General features: G+C 51.6%; 2 protein-coding genes across 6 annotated transcripts; both read right to left on the reverse strand.

The window, feature by feature from the left end:
- Nucleotides 1-3,845: 3,845 nt before the first annotated feature.
- LOC308047873 (Golgi apparatus membrane protein TVP23 homolog B-like) lies at nucleotides 3,846-10,421 on the reverse strand. 4 transcript variants are annotated; one of them, XR_013923072.1, is made up of 8 exons: nucleotides 10,372-10,417; nucleotides 9,551-9,633; nucleotides 8,541-8,685; nucleotides 7,959-8,048; nucleotides 6,597-6,728; nucleotides 6,380-6,508; nucleotides 5,322-5,447; nucleotides 3,846-3,946 (listed from the first exon to the last, which is right to left on the reverse strand). XR_013923072.1 is itself a non-coding variant. In XM_080356677.1 (7 exons), exons 1-7 carry the CDS (start codon nucleotides 10,381-10,383, stop codon nucleotides 5,415-5,417), a joined length of 624 nt encoding a protein of 207 aa, XP_080212803.1. In that variant the 5' UTR covers nucleotides 10,384-10,421; the 3' UTR covers nucleotides 4,074-5,414. The 4 variants fall into 4 exon arrangements, 2 of the variants coding, with proteins under 2 accessions (XP_080212803.1, XP_080212802.1); XR_013923073.1 differs by lacking the exon at nucleotides 3,846-3,946 and adding an exon at nucleotides 4,074-5,095; XM_080356677.1 differs by lacking the exon at nucleotides 3,846-3,946 and having other exon boundaries at nucleotides 4,074-5,447; nucleotides 10,372-10,421.
- A 1,220-nt stretch (nucleotides 10,422-11,641) lies between these two features.
- LOC308047704 (large ribosomal subunit protein mL38-like) lies at nucleotides 11,642-17,213 on the reverse strand. Of its 2 annotated transcripts, none has more exons than XM_080356382.1 (9): nucleotides 17,115-17,213; nucleotides 15,799-15,978; nucleotides 14,856-14,984; nucleotides 14,566-14,774; nucleotides 14,105-14,177; nucleotides 13,301-13,346; nucleotides 12,753-12,911; nucleotides 12,227-12,363; nucleotides 11,642-11,869 (listed from the first exon to the last, which is right to left on the reverse strand). In XM_080356382.1, exons 1-9 carry the CDS (start codon nucleotides 17,179-17,181, stop codon nucleotides 11,733-11,735), a joined length of 1,137 nt encoding a protein of 378 aa, XP_080212508.1. In that variant the 5' UTR covers nucleotides 17,182-17,213; the 3' UTR covers nucleotides 11,642-11,732. The 2 variants fall into 2 exon arrangements, with proteins under 2 accessions (XP_080212508.1, XP_080212509.1); XM_080356383.1 differs by lacking the exon at nucleotides 17,115-17,213 and adding an exon at nucleotides 16,407-16,512.
- Between the last annotated feature and the right edge of the window lie 787 nt (nucleotides 17,214-18,000).

Consider the following 18,000-nt stretch of genomic DNA (forward strand, 5'->3'; position numbering starts at 1 on the left):
CGACCCTGCAATTAAAACACGGCAAACCAAGGGCTCCCATGCCAAAGAGCTGTGCAAAGGGGTGCTTAGTTTTTCTCTCATCTGAAGAGTTTTTAGGTGAGATTTTGGGTCAGGACCTCTGCCTGCTGGGGGGTTTGGGCACCCCCAGCCCACCCGCCTCTCAGATCACAGAATCATAGAATCATTTTGGTTGGAAAGGCCCCTCAAGGTCACCAAGTCAAACCATTAACCCACCCCTGACACTGCCCCATGTCCCTGAGAACCTCATCTCCATGTCTGTTCAACCCTCCAGGGATGGTGACTCCAGCACCGTCCTGGGCAGCCTGTTCCAATGCCCGACAGCCCTTTCCGGGAAGAATTTTTCCCCAATATCCAATCTAAACCTTCCCTGGTGCAACTTGAGGCCATTGGGATGGGCTGGGAAGTCCCAGAGACCAGAGGCAGTTTTGGTGGGTGATTCAAATTCCTTCTGAAATAGGGTCCAGATGCGAGGAAGGGCTCCAACCAATGCAAAATATAGCCTGGCTACTGATTAAAAGAAACTTAAAATGAAGTTTTAAACCATACAGCAGAGGGGACAGATGACAAGTGTGGAAGGTCCCGCGGGGGGAGAGGATCTAACGGGGGAGAAGTCATAAAAAACGTCAAAAAAGGGCTGGACTCAACATCAGTACACTCAGTAGGAAACCGTGAGTAACTGCCTCGACAGCTAAACCTCCTTTAATCTGGAAACATAACAGTGAGCAAGAGCAAGTGAGTGTGTCCTGTGGCAGAAAAGCGAAATGACTCATGGGCTCCAGTGGTTACTATGGAGTTGTTTACACATTGCTTTGTGATTGAAAAATAGAGCAAAAAAATCTAAAGAACTCGCCCAAAATTAACTAAATAAGAGGAGGTTTGCACAAGCTGGCAGCACAGAGGAATAACTCAGCAGGTCAAGGAGGTTTCCAGAAGTCCAAAGGACTCAGGGATGAACCCACCAAACAAAGCCACGGCTTCTCCTGGTACTGGGTGGGTAGAATGTGGCAAGTGTGATACTGAGCTTTGGGACTTTTTTTTAAGGGTTCTGGGCACAACATGAGGAATAATAGACCAGGAAATCCAACTCCTGTATTGAACAAACTGCTCAGACTTCTAAAGACCAGGATTCACAGAGAGAAGACATAGCTGAAGAGCATCAATGTGGCTTTTGCCAAGGGGAGTCCCACCTGGCAAATGCCAAGGCTCTTTGAAATCTGTAGCATGGAGCTGCAGGATGAGATGATCTGGTATCAGTAGCCATTAACTGGGGAATTTATAAATTAATACTTTGTGAAAGAATCCCAAAACTAACGTGTTAATTGGTGGAGCTGCCTGGTGCAGGACACTGCAGATACTAAATTCTGGATGGACTCAGAAAGGAATCAGCCAAGTGAACGGCAGCAAAATCCCCTTGGGTGACACAGAGGGAGCCACAAACCTGTGGAGGTACAAGAGGTATTCCTGGACACGTGGTGTGTGTCTGCCATTTCCACACAGGCTTTGCAAGGCATGCAGAATTGGCTGCTGCTCCAGACAAACCGCGAATTGATGGGTTGAGTCTGGGAGCACCCAAGGAAGGGGCTGTCCCCACCGCAGCACCCAAGGGCGATGCCTCCACCTGAGAAACAGTGACATTGCGGCAGCTGAGCACTGCAGCCTGTGGCTGAGCGGCAGAAACCAGTACAGCGTCCCCGATGTCAGCTGCCCCGGGCCGTGAGCTGGCACCCGAGAGGATCGGAAGGAACTGGAACTGCGCTCAGCACACCCGGTTTGCTTTCGGCACGCACAGGCAGATAACGACGGGCCCACGCGTCCTCTGCGGTATAAAAATGCTGCTATTGGGAAAACAGAAATAGCACTTCCTATCTCTCTCCACTTTGCCTGTCTTATCAGTGGGGAGGCTCTCGGTTTGCAGGGTAGCAACACCCACTCCCAAGTTGGGGCTGTTTGCACAGAAAGGCAGGAGGGAAGCAAGGAATTCCTTCCTGCCAGGAGCCCTGGAAGTGGTGCTGGGTCCTGGCCAGCATCCACCCTCCGCACCCGCATCCCTACTCCCTTTGGTCTCTCCAAAGGTCACTCTCTATTAGTCACTGCAGCTTTTTGTTGAGGAAATACCATGTGAGCTGGGCTGTGGCCCCTGCCAAGCAACTACAATGGACCCTGCGGCCCCAGCAGGTCTCCAAGAAACCTCTGGAGGAACAACCAGACGGGCTCCAAGTGCCTGGAGCCGGGTTGTCTGTGCGCACGCAGCATCCTCTGGGCAGGGGGCGGCACAGAGGGAAGGGGAGACGCACCCAATGGGGCAAAACTGCATCTAGAACTTTTATGTTCTGAGAATATCTGGATGCACCGCAGTGAAGCACAGGGCCGGAAAAAGCATTTCTGCTGTCCCTGAAGTCAGCTGCCTCCCGGGGACTCCAGCATCGAGCCGGATGCACAGCGTGATGCCACGGCAGGCGAGGACAAACAGAATCAAAGAATCACAGAATGTCAGGGGTTGGAAGGAACCTCGAAAGCTCATCCAGTTCAATCCCCCTGATGGAGCAGGAACACTTAGATGCCACTACACGGGAAGGTGTCCAGGCGGGTTTGAATGTCTGCAGAGAAGGAGACTCCACAACCTCCCTGGGCAGCCTGGGCCAGGCTCTGGCACCCTCACTGAGAAGAAGTTTCTTCTCATATATCTAAGTGGAACCTCCCATGTTCCAATTTGAACCCATTACCCCTTGTCCTACCGTTGGTTGTCACCGAGAAGAGCCTGGCTCCATCCTCCTGACACTCACCCTTTATGTATCTGTAAACATTAATGAGGTCACCCCTCAGTCTCCTCTTGTCCAGCTCCAGAGCCCCAGCTCCCTCAGCCTTTCCTCACACGGGAGATGCTCCATTCCATCATCTTTGTTGCCCTGTGCTGGACTCTCTCCAGTAGTTCCCTGTCCTGCTGGAACTGAGGGGCCACAACTGGACACAAGATTCCAGGTGTGGTCTCACCAGGGCAGAGCAGAGGGGCAGGAGAACCTCTCTGACCTACTGACCACCCCCTTCTAATCCACCCCTGGTACCATTGGCTTCCTGGCCACAAGGGCCCAGTGCTGGCTCATGGTCACCCTGCTGTCCCCAGGACTCCCAGGTCCCTTTCCCCTACGCTGCTCTCTAATAGGTCATTCCCCAATTTATACTGGAAGCCTTGGTTGTTCCTACTCAGATGCAAGACTCCACACTTGCCCTGAGGGGACAGGTCCCCGCTGCAGCCAAAGAGTGATGGAGCAGCCCATCCTGAGGATGCACGGGAAAGACAGGGCCCAAAGCAGCAATGTCCCCATGGCCCGCTCTGTCCCCAAGACACTCTGCTCAAGAAACAGCCTAAGAGTGGATTCCTGAGGCTTGTCCAAAAAAGCACATTCAGAGAATTTCCCCGTTCTGTGGCAACTCCCACTTCCCGCTTCGCAGGAAACTCCAGCAGAGGCGAGTAAAACTCCAACCAGACTCACACCCAACTGGGGAAGCGATAAGAATATTTGGTTCTGATCCATGTTGTGGAGAAACGCAATAAAATGCCAGTTTCTCAGAAGCCAAAAGTCTGAATGTTTGCCAAGAGGCTAAAAATAAGCCAAAGAGTGCTATATTTAAATACACGTACTAATAAATGCCTCTGTCCTTGATTAAATAAACTGCAACTTCCAGACAAGCACTCTCTATTTTCCAGCAGTTTGGGGGAGAGCTTTGGCAGCAGGAGAATAAATATGAAGTCCCAAAACTTTCAACAAGTTTTAAAACAACTACCTGGTGGCTGGAGCTGTGCTGGAGTCAGCGCCGTCTCTCCAAAAGCAGCGGCAAACTGGGGGCTTCTCGCACCGGAGCAGAAATTATTTGTGTTCCATCGCACCGTATGGGCCAGATGCTGCTTTTGTTCATCCCTGTGTGGCTGCAGAAGCACCTTTACTTCAGTATTTCACTGAATTTGTTTACCTTTACAAGTAACCTCTGTTAAAACTACAGTGCAAGAACATAGTATATAGAGCTCAGTCATGAATCACAGAAGGGATATCTGGTCTGGTTAGACAAAGCATTATTTTAATTTCAAGGTTTTATAAATACATATTTACAAAAGGAAGGTATCAATCCAAAGAGTTAAACAAATGTACAGCTCCCAAGTATTGCTACAGTACAGGGAGAGAAATTGTGTTAACGCAATCCCACAATTTACAATACCCATTATTCAAAAAGAAACCACATTCTTAATTTAAAACACCTCATCTGAAGTTTACAACATCCGCCGCTGCGAAAGCACAATCTGCCTTGAACAGAATTACACGACAAGAAGGAACTGACCCCTCTCATACAGCTTTTCATGCAAAACACACTGCTTTCTGCCATCTAAGCGAACACCGCCAGCCATCATTTCACCATCCTACAAAGGGCTTTTTTGCAGCCCCGAGGCTCCTTGGGGAGGACAGCACACTGCAGGGATTAAAGAAATGTAAAACCCCATCGGTCCCATTCCCTGTGACCCTGTGCTGATGGGCTGGTGAGGAAACTCCAGATCACATCACCCTGCAGCGCCCTGGCCAACGAAAATCCCACGGCACCAAACACGCGGCACTGCACGGCGCTGAGGCGACGCCGACAGCATCGCTTTACCAGCATCAGTCCGACGACTGATTCACTCTGCCTCTGAAATTGTGCCTGCAACCTTCCTCCTAAGCTGCTTTTACTCTTGTTACGCTCTCCATACGGATGCAGGCCTACAGGTAAGGGACCTTCTGTAAATCCAGGGGTTTATGGTGTTACCAAGACTCCAAGAATGCTTCAGATAGATAAAAGACCGGAGCTGCAGTTGCAACGAGATTTCAGCCATCTGTGGAATTACTTTGCTGCAACCAGCTCAGCGCCGGTCACATCGCAGAATGAGAGATGCGCAGCCAAAAGAGTGTGATCTGAACTCCATATAAACAGCAAGGACCTCCAAGAACAATATGCAGCAAAGTTCACAACTGAAACTATTTGAGGTACCAACTGCTGGAGGAGTTGGGGGAGTTCTTGGGTAACAAGGCTCGGCTTGTGCACGGTTTGCCTGGAGAAGAATGGCAAGTGATTTTCTCTTAATTCATCCAGAACTTATAAACCTGTATGAGAGCCACCTAGGATATTTTTTAATTCGAAGTTTAGGCAAATTAATTCTAATTAATCAAACTAAAAAAAGGACTTAAACACAAACTGCTAGTGGAAAACTGAATATAAATTGCTAAGAGTGTTAGCTTGAAGTCTTGCACAATTTATTTACTTGTTTTAATTCACACCTCACGTAGGCAGCTCCCAAATCTCAAGGTCAGAGCAATATTCTCTGTTGTCTACTACTGTGAATCTGGTCTGGCTTGAGGCTTCCACCACACTCAGGATGTTGTTTGGTCCTCTTTAGCCACAGCCTGCAGAAGGCAAAGAAGAAAAATAAAAGAAAAAGGATTAGAGGTGAACTATGTGACTGATTGCCATGATTTTGGGGCAAGACACTCATTTCTGCCAGATACTGAGACTGGTCTGGGCGGCTGGATAAGCACTGCAGTGGTAAAAGCATTCGGAAGCAAATCCAGCTCCAGAGGAGCACAATCCCAGCACCGACTGCCAGGAGCAGCGGTTCATCAGTGCTGGAGCTTCTGATCACACTAATGACAAGAATTCCAGCAAACATTGGTGAACTCGTGGCAGCCAAACCACCTGTCCCCAGAGCTGTCTGTGTAATACAGCGAGCGACAGTCAGGAAAACCAGTAAAGCAAATGATAAATGACATCCTGGACCCCTGGAAGGACAATATCCCAGCGCTGGGGCAGAAAAGGATCAGTTGAGAAGAGCTGGTTGGAAGTGAGAAAGAGCACAAAAGGCAGAGGCAGCCCTTTTGGTTCAGAGCTAGCACTGAGCACCAGGACCAAGGCAACATCCCTCCAGACATACAGTTTTGTGACCAGCACACCCCGAAGAGGAAGCAGGGAGATTAAAGGAGTAAATTAGCGATGTGTTATCCAAGAGCAGCAGTTCATCAAGAACCACTCCACTCTGTCGCCACATTCACTGTGTTCCTTATTTCCAATACACCAGCCATATTCCAGGAACTTCTGTGGCTCCCATCCATGGCACCAGCAAATAGTATGAGCTCACGACACGCTGCAAATGGAACTCGATGCCAATAATTAGCAAGTTACTCTGTGACTTTCCTCAAATTCACAAGGAAATAAGGTGTGGAAGGGTCCCACTGCAGAACTCTCAATAACTTTTTCAGTCTTTCCTTTCATGCCTAAGCAGGAAGGATGTTTATGGACAGGAAGAAAAAATGAAGGGTTTCCAAAACCCTGGGAATCTTACCTGCCACAGGAACTGCTTCCCGAGGTAGCTGGTTGCCATGCTTGTCAGGTTCTTTCTGCTGCCAACTTTACATCTGATATAGCCATAAAGGTTGGCTCCCTGGAGCACCACTCCCATCACTACCACTGCCTAAGACACAGGAAAACAAAGTCACTAATTTACACCGCTGTGTCCGTAACACCCAGGATCTGTCACTGGCTTGAGGGAATCCACTCACCAGCCATTTCACTTTGAAAGAAAAGAGAGCGCTGAAAGCAAATATCACCCAGATCATCGGACAGGTGATTAGACCTAACCAGAAAATTCGGGACTCTGCTTCTGATGAGGTTTTACTCCCTTGTGCTGGTACCTAGAAACAGAAAGGACATGGGGATTAACATCCTGCTCCACTCTATCGATCACATCATTAAAAACAGCCCAGAATCTACAAGCCCCCTGTTTTTTGCCTCCATGCACTGGGTGCTTTGGAGATCAATTTCTCCACCACAAAGATCTTTCTGCAACAGAAGACATTTCCATTTAAAGGACCCTTTTGTCTATTTTCTGTCAGAAGCAGTGGAGGCAAAAGCACCAAATCCTCTTGCAACACTTGGGGCTAAAAGGTTCAGTGTGGGAAACACAACATTTACATGGTTCAGGTACAAAGCTTAGAAACAGCCAAACCTGTAACATTTTCTACTTCCAAATCACTGCACAATCAGAATCTCACTAATCCTAGCACCGGCAGAACTAAATATTGATACTCCTGGGCATCAAAGTAAAGTAATTTTTTATTTACACACATGGAGGTGTGATTCACACCACAGTATTCATTTTATAAAGTCTTTGCAAAGCAGAAGATCGCAAGCAAGCACTCACTTCTTCTTGTAACAGCTAAAAGTCTGGATTGAGTTAACAATTTATGGGTAAAATTACAGCATCACCAGCAGTTCTGCTGCCTTCCCCCCCCAGTATGTTCTAGCTTTTCTAAACTAGCACTGTTTTGAGAAAAAATGTGCCTGTAGTGAGGGAACAAGCTCAGCTGGAGAAGGGTTTAAATTCAAGTCCCTGCACCACTGCAAACCTCTCAGGTGCCCCAGGAAACCATCGCTCCAGATCTGGATGCCACCAGCTTCATACAGAGGTAAGAGAGAGGGACCAGAGGGTGACACCAAGGTGTCTGACACACTGGACACTAGAGGTGGCCGCAGCTGGCAGGAACACAAATGCAAAGCAACAGCCATGACAGCTATGCGTTTCCTCCTACTTCCCCTTGTTTTCTACAACAGATAAAAGCTACGTCAGCTGTTTCAAGTTCACACCAGAAAACTTATAGGTTACTGATGTGACACAGGAACCTTTACAGCATTTTATGTGGAGCTTTCAGGTTACTGACATTAAGCCACACCAATACATCATGAGAATTTTTAAATGATACAACAACTAAAAAGCTCATTCGGCCTACAGAGAAACAAGCCTATAGTTACAGATCCGTGGCTGGGAGTAAATGTCTACATCATGCAATTTACCCTCATAAGCATAGCCACTAATTAACAGGTCTTTCATAAAACAGAAACAAACTAAAAAAGAAGAAATTTACCTTCCTGGCTTCAAACACCCAGTGACTTTTACCATCATCATCCACCTGGTTCCACCAACGAAGACCAACCATCAGTCGCCCTGTGACGTTCTGAAATAGAAGAAAAGCAATGAGCTTTAAATCTTCTGCTCAAAGAAATGATTTGACAAAGTTCAGCTGTTTGGGTGGCTGTTTTCGATGGTGCTCGCTTGCCTCACGTTTGGGAAAAACAGATTACATGGCTCGTATAGCCACAATAATCTCTTTTCTGATAAGTCCAGTACAATACAGATTACTGTAATAATGTAAAATGAGGAATATTTCTGGCGATTCAAAAGTGATCCAATAACAAAGCCTGTGCTGCCTTAAAAGAAAATCTAATATATGTTCTCCATTTGATTTTCAAAAAGAAGTCAGGTACACAGAGATTTAAGAGTTATTTATGATTTCATTAACACTTCACAATACATGATGGGACATGGGGGTATCATGTTTTTGGAAAGGCACAAAGAAGTTACTTTTTTTTGTGACACAAATTATCACTCTCTTCAACTATTCTTATACAGTCAGACAAAAATAACAAAAAGCGTAAGAGGAACTTACCTTTACAGCCCAAAAGTCACACGATAAGAGGAGGATAATTGTCACCATGCAGGCAATAAAGCTGCTAGTTAAGAGCTCACAGAGTAGATAGACAACTATCGCACTGACTCGGAAGAATAAGTGGAAAAATGACGCCACTGGATGCCTGGAATGAAGTACAGGACAGTCATAGCTCTTTCAGACAACACTGAAGCAATTTCAGAGAAATGACATTGCCGAGGCCACCTCCTGCCAACTCGCAGGATAAAGATCAACACCATAACACAAACCTGGTGTGCAACAAACTGCTGAAAATATGGGAAATAAACCAAATAGAAGCTCATCATAAGGACAACACATCCCACATGCAGTGATATCCCACGAGCAGACAGAATTTGAGGGGGAAGGTGACAGGGAGTTTTATCTGATGTTCGATGTAATGCACCTTTTATAGGGCAAATTTTAAAAGGTTCTGACAGAGGAAACAGCTCGGAAGGAAATAACACATTTCTCCAACTTCGCAGCCTTGCCCTTCCTTCTGATTTTTGCTGTTTCCACGTCAGAAACGTGCAGAACAGAGCCAGGGTTGGCACAGCACCTGTGTATGGATGCTGCTCTGTGGCACAACAAGGAAGGAGGCAGCTGGAGCAGGACATGGCAGACAGCAGGGCAGCGCCAAACACACTTGGGAACAAGGACCAGGGGAGAGAGAACAGACTCGCCCAGAACCAGCACTCGACATGGTGAGAAGCCCCTGTTACACAGAGGTGTTGTGTCAGTGCAGATCCCTTATGCACAGGAACACTAACACAAATTAAATGTGAGGGCATCTGAGGCAGGGAGGAACAGACCTACAAATTCCAACTGAGCTCTGGAACTGGCACTTGCAGTTATCTAGAGGTTACTCTCTGTTACCTCTAAGAAAATAAAGAAAGAATTTGCCATTCCCTATTTTGATGTAATACATAAATCCTTCCCTCCTCAGCCTTCTGCCAAGAACTCGTCTAGAAACGCCCTCTATGGCCACTGACCTTATTTTTGACTTTTTTGATCTCCTGGGTATGTTATCATCCGCATCAAAGAGAGACACATCCTCAATGTCATCATTGCTGTCCTAAAGCGGGGAGAAGATGCAAAGAGTTATATGAGAAGCAAAGAATCTGCTTTCAACTTCAAGCAGGGACAGTTTTGATTAACTAGAATATTGTGAAGGCACCTTAAGATTAAAATAGATTTGGGAAGAATATGAAGATTTAATTATATACAACAGGAAAAAAAAATGCAGTAATTGGATTCTGTTGTCTTCTATGTTATGATTTGCACTTTGTGAATCAACACAAACGTGGTGTGAGCCCAAAGCTCCTGTCTGCACGCAGGCAGTGAACGCCATGGCCCAGACTGGGCTCCTTTAATCCTCACTCCTCTTAGCGAACTCGTTCCCCTGTACAAAAGCTGTTCCCGTGTCACACAGCAGCTTCACCGCCGCATTCCAGCGAATCCCCGGCAGATGGGCTCGGAACCGACCGTTCTACAGCCGGGTCACACCTCCCGTGCGGGCCCTGCAGAACCGTGATGCCAACAGCAGCGGCCCCGCCGGGCGCGCCCACCCCGGGCCCGTCTTCCCTAACGCCTGCCGGCCGGTGTGTCCCAGCGCGGCGCCACCAGCACCGAACAGCCCCGGCCCGCGCGTTTTCAATCTGGCCGGGATGGGTTTCGAGCGGGCCCGGCGGCGGGCGCGGCCCCCAGCGCGGCCGCAGGCCTGTGGCGGCAGAGAGCGCCTGTTACCCCGCAGCCCCCGACCCGCCCGCAGCGGCCCCGCTCCCGCCAGCCCGGCCCCGCACCCGGGCCTCACCTGCCGGAGCATGGCGGCAGCGCCCTCACTTCCGCCTGCCGCGCCACGTCACCGCCGCGGACCAATCCCGGCACGCACCGCGGTGAAGTCACGGGGCGGAGCGAGGCCGCGCAGGGGAGAGCGGGCGCTGCCGGACGCGCTGGAAGCGGCGCGGTGAGCGGTGCGGTGAGCGCTGCCCTGCGGCGAGCGGGCTCTGTGCGGAGGCGCCTCCTGAGCCCTGCACACAACACCGCCGTGACACCAGGTGTCTGTCCTGGATGCTGAGGTTTGGAAGGTGGAGTACACGTCATCCAGGGGATACGTCCCCGTTCTGGGCTTGGAGAGCCAGGCAGGGGACATCCCACGAATGCACAGGGGAACTGGGCACTAAAAACCATCACAGTGTGGCTCCCTGCTGGGGTAGAGGGTGTGCAGCCCACTTGCCACAGGTCCTCCCTGTGTTGGTGTGTGCTGACACACAAGTGCACACACACACGTGTTCTCCACATCTCCGCGGTGGCTGCTGTGAACCCCTCCAGCATCCTGGCCGGTACCAGCACTGGTGTGGCCAACAGGACCAGGGCAGTGACCATTGCCTGTGCTGGGCACTGGGGAGGCCAAACCTCAAATCCTGGGGTCAGTTTTGGGTCCCTCACACCAAGAAAGCCCTTGAGGTGCTGGAGCGAGTTGAGAGAAAGGAACGGAGCTGGTGAGGGGCTGGAGCACAAGTGCGATGGGAGCGGCTGAGGGACCTGGGGGGTTCAGCTGGAGAACAGGAGCTGAGGGGAGACCTTCTGATCTCTGAACTGCCTGAAAGGAGCTTGGAGCCAGGGGGGTCGGGCTCTGCTCCCCAGGAACAAGCGCCAGGAGCAGAGGAAATGGCCTCAAGTTGCGCCAGGGGAGGTTGAGGTTGGATCTGGGAACTGCTTAACAGAAAAGGTTGTCAGGCATTGGGACACCAACCCCTCTGGCTGGGATTTTCCCAAGCAGCTCCCTTGAGCCTTATTCTGGGGAACACAGCACAGAAACCCAGCAGTTTCAGCAGGAAAGGTTGCTGGGGTTAGGGATTTGGGGCCCTTCAGGAAAACGGGATGTTCCCCGTGGTTTTTGCTGCCAGGTTGTGCAGCGGTTTGGGTGTTTTCCTCCAAGACCCGGTTCCTGGAGGGCTGGGATGGCAAAGGAGTTGCTGCCTCTAACAGGAACAAATGCAGGCCAGCTTCTAGCTCTGCAACAACACATCCTGGAGCAGTACGGAAGGGAAAGGCTCAATGAAAGGAGCACTGAATACTTGATCTGGGTTCATTTAATGATTTTTCCAAGGAAGGATAAGCCCAGCCCTTCCAGCCAGCGCAGAGCTGAGCACCTCGAGGGGAGGCCCGGCCCTAGTAAATGCCGTAGGTGGGCTCCTTGGTGTCTCTGTACCTGTCCAAGTACCTCAGGGGCTGGTGACGCGGGAACTTCACCTGGGGAGGATGGTAAACGGGCGGCCGCACAAATTCAAACATGGGCTCTCTCATATCTGTAAAGGGGTGACAGAGAGCGATAGTGAGACGGTGCAGATCCAAACCCCAGGGCCCCCTGTCGCTAACAAGGGCCCCCCCACACCCACCAGGGCTGGTCGGGCACGCCCTGGTGAAGGCTCTCAGTGTTATTTGAAAATGCTCATTCAAAATGGCCTTTTAAGAGGTTGTTTCCTCAGACTCCTGTTAGTTTGGGGGAGGACGGCTCCATAAGCACCCAGGCTGTGCTGTAACAGCTCCCAGACCAGTGCTGGGACCCAGCAGGAGCCCACGGATACAGCTCGTTCATCGGCCCTGTGCCTCCCCCCAGGGCTGCGTCACGGCTCCCCCAGCCCCCCGCATGGGCCATTTCTCACTGAGGAGCTGATGGAAGACCCAGGTGACGGAGCTGTCCCACTGGCACTGGAAAAACGCCAGCCCTGCCGGGGTCATGGCATCCTCGTGCTTTCTGTAGAAGTCAAACGTGCTAAAGGTTCTCATCTTGAGGCTGTGGCTGGAAACAAGACACAAGCACAAGAGCTGAGGTGATTCTCTTTTCTTGCAGCACTTTAGCAGGCAACTACTTCCCCACAGCACCCCAGAGGCTTTAAAACAGAGGTGGAAAAGGAAGGCACGTCTAAACTTCTCCCAGCTTCTCCAGCTCTCTGCACATTCCTGCTCCAGGCAGGAAAAAAAACACTTTCTTAACAGCCTGGTTTAAAGCACAGTGCTTGCAGGGCTGTGATTGTGGCTTCAGGCGACACACGAACTCAGAGCAGCCCTGAACAACCATGCAGACTAAAAGGAACTTGCTCTCCTCCAGCAGTAATGACCATGTCATCAGAACATGCAAGAACAGTCTGGCCAAGAGAGCATGAACAGCCCAGCAAAAGCCTCAATTACCAGGGTGTGGGTCGAACATCCTCACTGAAATCAATGCGGCGGTCTTGCTTGAAGAGCAGGAAGATGAAGCGATGGTAGCCAGTACCCATGGCGGGGAAGGGGGGCAGGTAATGGCAGATCTCCTTACCCGACTGGATGTCATTGCCTGGGATGTTCGTCCTGAACACACACAAGTTTACTTCACTATATATCCATTCATTTCCCCCGGTTAGGGCCAGCAGATTCCCCCAGGATTGCACATCACTCTGGGCTACATTGTCACATAACCTACACCCTGTCTGACAAGCAAACAGACAGCAGAGGCTGTTTTTACTGGAAGAAAAATCACACTCAGCCTTTTTGAAAGCCAAACAGCAGCAACACCTGAACTCCTGCATCTTTAGCAGGACCCAGAACATGGGTGTGAAGAAGCTACTGGCAGGAGCACCACAGAACCCACAGAACCGTCTCAGCAAATCCTTATTCCGAGTTCTGTTGAAGGAGTTTCTGCCCGCTCCGCCGGGGCTTTCCCCAAGCTCAGCAGCACGGCTCTGCCGTGTGGTACTCACACCAGCCAGTGCAGGTACTCCGAGTGCGTGTCTCTTAAATGTCCATCTGCAACAGAGAAAGGCGACTTCATGATAGGATCATAGAATCGTTTGGGTCAGAAGAGATCCTCAAGATCAACGAGTCCAACCATAACCCAACTCTGGCACTAACCCATGTCCACAAGAACCTCCTCTACACTCCTCCTGGGATGGTGACTCCACCACTGCCCTGGGCAACCTGTTCCAGTATTGTACAACCCTCTCCATGATGAAATGTTTCCTAATATCCAATTTGAACCTCCCCTGGCACAACTTGAGGCTGGTGTTTGCATCCCCGCCAAAGTGAGAACCCCCAGACTCATTTCAACGGGGCAGCTCAAGACCACCCAGCAATCCTTTCCTAGCAGAAAAGTAACTCATTCTTATAGGAATGAGCTTAAAATGAGGAGCAAAGAACTCAACAGATGTAATTCCAAGATTACAGGGACTTCTTGGTCAGTTGCTTCACTGTGCCTTGGTTTCCCAGAGCGAGCAGTGGCAGCTAATGCATCTGCCAGGCAGACTGCTGAGGGAAAGGAGTCTGGGGGGAAACGAAGGCCAGGAGTCAGGGAATTGCTTCCATTACACTGTGACACCGGTCCTGTCTCATCTCTCAACTGCTAGAGGTTTGGGGAGGCTACAGTCTTTCCTGCATATGTAACACATCCCTACTCAGAAGTTATGGCATCCTCTCTGCTTGTGCAGCCAAAAGAAACAGGAGCGAACCAACAGCAGAGGGAAACAATCCTGTTTAAATGTGTTCTTTTTAAAGAACCTGCTACTCACCCGGATTTGTGAGCAACAAAGTCCACAGGGAGCCTTTATCTGCCTCGTATGACACTGCGGGGGTACTGGAAGCCTAAATGAGCAACACAAACAGAATGTCAGTCACTGAAACAAGAGGTTCCATTAAGGAACCATTAAGGTCATGATTTCCACAGCAAAGAACACAAACTGGTCACGGGCACGGCCAGGACACAGCACAGACCAGGCAGGGCCACGACACCAAGTCATCCAGCTTCACCTGAAAGTCCCCAGAGCCTTAATAAACATCAGCCTGCTGACAGACAACCATCCTGTTGCAAAGCTCTGTCTTTATCACGTCCAAGAAACATGTTTTGATCATCACAGAGGAAATACCCATCTAAACAAAATCCCCCGGGGCAGACAATGCCCATCAGAAGTGTCTGAGAAAACCACAGAGGCTTCCCATGGGGCCAAAGCTGTGCCCAGCTCCCCCCACACACCTCTGATGGAGTCACCATGTTCCCATAGTAGACCGGCACGACGTGCTCATCTTCTTGGCTGTACTCCACCCTCAAGGTGACCCAAGGGGTGAACGTGGCCCCTCGGAACAAGTCACGAAACACCCCGCAGTGCTCGGCCACGCGCTGCTTGTGGAACGGGCCGCTGCTCTTCTCCCACTCAGCTCTGACCTCATCGAGGGGGATCAGCGCTGTGAGGAGAGGGAAACGCTGCAGGTAACACCGGGGGACCCAGCGCGGCCGGGGCAGGGAGGGGGTGGTGGGGCACAGACCAGTCCGGAGCCGCGCTGCTCTTTCCATCTCGGCATTCTGGCGGTTCTCCCTCAGGATCTTCTTCCTTGCCTTGATTTCCTTTGCCCGCAGCAGCTTCTCACGCGGCAGGCTGATGTCGGTCTTCGGCTCTTCAGACAGGGGTGAAAAAAATCACATACACAAAAAATTCAAATACCCAAAACACCCAAACACAAAATGCCTGCAGAACATTAGAGAGGCTGTGAAAGAGACGCAAACTACAAGACAGCAGAGACTCGATTCTACCACCTCTGCCTTCCCTCTGCACCTCCACGCGTCTGTTGCCTCCTCCTCCCCCAGCTCATCGCACCCCCAGACTCAGCGGTTTCCCAGTCGAGGAGCAGCTCTGGTCTCTGCAGCTGCTGTGCAGACAAACTGGATTATTTGCTGCAGGTAGTCTAAAGCTCTGGTTCCTCTGACACTACTGGGCTTAGGACGAGACAAAACGGCCTCAAGTAGCCCCAGGGGAGGATAGGGTTGGATCTTGGGAACAATTTCTTCCCCAAAGGGCTGTCGGGCATTGGAACAGGCTGCCCAGGGCAGTGCTGGAGTCACCATCCCTGGAGCAGTTGAACAGATGCAGAGATGAGGTTCTCAGGGACATGGGTCAGTGCCAGGGGTGGGCTATGGTTGGACTCGATGGTCTTGAGAGTCTTTTCCAATCAAGTGATTCTATGATTCCAAGGTATCACTTTTCTACTCTGCTCCACGTCTCTTGGCAGGTCCTGGCCAGCCTCCCTCCTCCCAGAAAACTGCTATCCGGTTCCGCGAAACATGTGCACTCTGCAAACTTCTACATCAGAAAAGGGCCCACCTTGTGCCAAAGCCCCTCATCAGCTCTTTGGGGCAAAATGCAGCCCCAGCAACAGCCTTCTTGACCTCCAGCAGCAAAATCCCACACGGCGCAGCCCCTTGGGCGAGTACCTGGCTTGGGGCTGCTGTGCTGCCGGGCCGTTTGCCACCAGTGCGGCTTCCTGCTCTCCTTCTCCGCCAGCCTCAAGTACCGACTGAAACTGCGGTATTTTTCCAGCACTTCTAAGTTGCTGACATCGATATCCTCATTGGGCATTGGCCCCAGCGGGGCTGCCCGCTTGCAGAGTGCAGCTGGGAATGGAGAGTGAAGAGAAGCTGCTAAATTAATGTACTGTGATTAACTTACAAAAGACCATCATTAACCAATGACATAGTAAATGCTTTCTGATCACCTGCAAAATGAGGGGAGGATGATCCACAGAATCCCAGAATGTCAGGAATTGGAAGGGACCTGGAAAGCTCATCCAGTGCAATCCCCCCAATGGAGCAGGAACACTCAGATGAGGTTACACAGGAAGGTGTCCAGGCGGGTTGGAATGTCTGTGAATGTCTCCACAACCCCCCTGGGCAGCCTGGGCCAGGCTCTGCCACCCTCACCAGGAAGAAGTTTCTTCTCATATTTAAGCGGAACCTCCTGTGTTCCAGTTTGTACCCATTGCCCCTTGTCCTATCACTCGTTGTCACCGAGCAGAGCCTGGCTCCATCCTCCTGACACTCACCCTTTCCATATTGATCCCCATGAATGAGTCACCCCTCAGTGTCCTCTTGTCCAGCTCCAGAGCCCCAGCTCCCTCAGCCTTTCCTCACACGGGAGATGCTCCACTCCCTCCATCATCTTTGTTGCCTGCGCTGGACTCTCTGCAGCAGTTCCCTGTCCTGCTGGAACTGAGGGGCCACAACTGGACACAAGATTCCAGGTGTGGTCTCCCCAGGGCAGAGCAGAGGGGCAGGAGAACCTCTCTGACCTACCGACCACCCCCTTCTAACCCACCCCAGGTACCATTGGCTTCCTGGCCACAAGGGCCCAGTGCTGGCTCATGGTCACCCTGCTGTCCCCAGGACCCCCAGGTCCCCTTCCCCTACACTGCTCTCTAATAGGTCATTCCCCAACTGATACTGGAAGCTGAGGCTGTTCCTGCCCAGATGCAAGACTCTACCAGTGCTGTCCAGCGCTGATGAAACAAAGAATGCCGCCGAACAGCAGCATTGCCTCTGCTGTTCAGTCCATCTCTTCGTTTCCAGAGAGTTCCCGCTTTCTCCAGAGCGCAAGAGACGAGGCCGAGAGAGCCCGGGAGGAGCCGGAGCCACCCCCGCCTCCCCGGGCCGGACACGCCAGGAATTCAGCCGCCCGAGTGCTCTCCCCGCCACCCCCAAGCGGCTCCCGCTGCCCGCCCAGGGGAACGGGGGCTCCCCGGCCCGGGACTCACCGGCCGTGCCGAACGCCCGCCCGCTCCGGACGCCGCACAGCGCCGCGCTCAGCAGGGGCACCGCCATGCTGCGCGCCGCCCGCACCGGAAGGGCCCCGTTCCCATAGCGACAGGGGCGGCGCCGCGCGGGGTCCGGCCTGGAAGGCCCCGCAGCCGTAGCAACGGGTCTGTCTACTGCAGCGCCTGTCTGGGAATGCCCCGCTGCCCTAGCAACGGGGCTGTTTGGCGCGGAGCCTGCCTAGAAACGCCCCCGCAGCCCCGCGGGACGGGTCTGCCCTCCCCATCGCCGGCCTTGCTGCTCCGGCCGGGCAGAGCCCGCGGAAGGGACCGGAGAGGCCCTGCTGTCACCCCGGGGTAGCAGGACGGGAGGTGAAGCCCAGCGCAAGAGCCGGGGGTTTTCAGAAACCAGCCCCAAAAGGAAAAGCTGCAGTTCCTGTGGGCTGTGGAACATCCTGGGGGTGCTGGGGACCCGCAGTGCAGAGTCACCGAATCCCAGCCTGGTGGGGGCTGAAGGGAGCTCTGCAGACCCCCCAGTGCAACCCCTGCTCACGCAGGGTCACAGAGCAGATCACACAGGGAAATGTGTGGGGAGGGAAAAACAGCCTGGACACTTCACTTGGGATTGTTGTTGTCTGGAAGATGGCCTTTAAAAACCAGAAGAACAACCCGGAACAATCTCCAGACCCAAGGACCTGGCGCAACTGATTTCTGCCCTCAAGTTCTGGCTTCATCCTTCCAGGTCAAACTGGCAGTTTCTGCAGCCACCGCGTGTGGTTTTTGGCTCCAGAGAAAGACGAGTGTTTCCTTCCCAGCTCCATCAGCAGAGCAGTGCCACATGCGGATTCATGTGCACAAACCGTCACAGAAATATTCTTGACCTCAGATT

This window comes from Nesoenas mayeri (genome assembly GCF_963082525.1).
Source record: "Nesoenas mayeri genome assembly, chromosome: 19".
Taxonomy (NCBI): Eukaryota; Metazoa; Chordata; class Aves; order Columbiformes; family Columbidae; genus Nesoenas; species Nesoenas mayeri.

Coding starts and splice junctions, on each gene's coding strand:
- LOC308047704 (XM_080356382.1), bottom strand. CDS start 17,181: ATGGCGGTGCCCCTGCTGAGCGCGGCGCTGTGCGGCGTCCGGAGCGGG. Junction 14,775..14,855: donor AGCAGCGCGGCTCCGGACTG/GTCTGTGCCCCA, acceptor CTCTCCTCACAG/CGCTGATCCCCCTCGATGAG. Junction 13,347..14,104: donor TTTGTTGCTCACAAATCCGG/GTGAGTAGCAGG, acceptor TCTCTGTTGCAG/ATGGACATTTAAGAGACACG.
- LOC308047873 (XM_080356677.1), bottom strand. Junction 8,686..9,550: donor TCAAAAAAGTCAAAAATAAG/GTCAGTGGCCAT, acceptor ACTTCATTCCAG/GCATCCAGTGGCGTCATTTT. Junction 6,729..7,958: donor GGGTGTTTGAAGCCAGGAAG/GTAAATTTCTTC, acceptor TTCTGTTTCTAG/GTACCAGCACAAGGGAGTAA.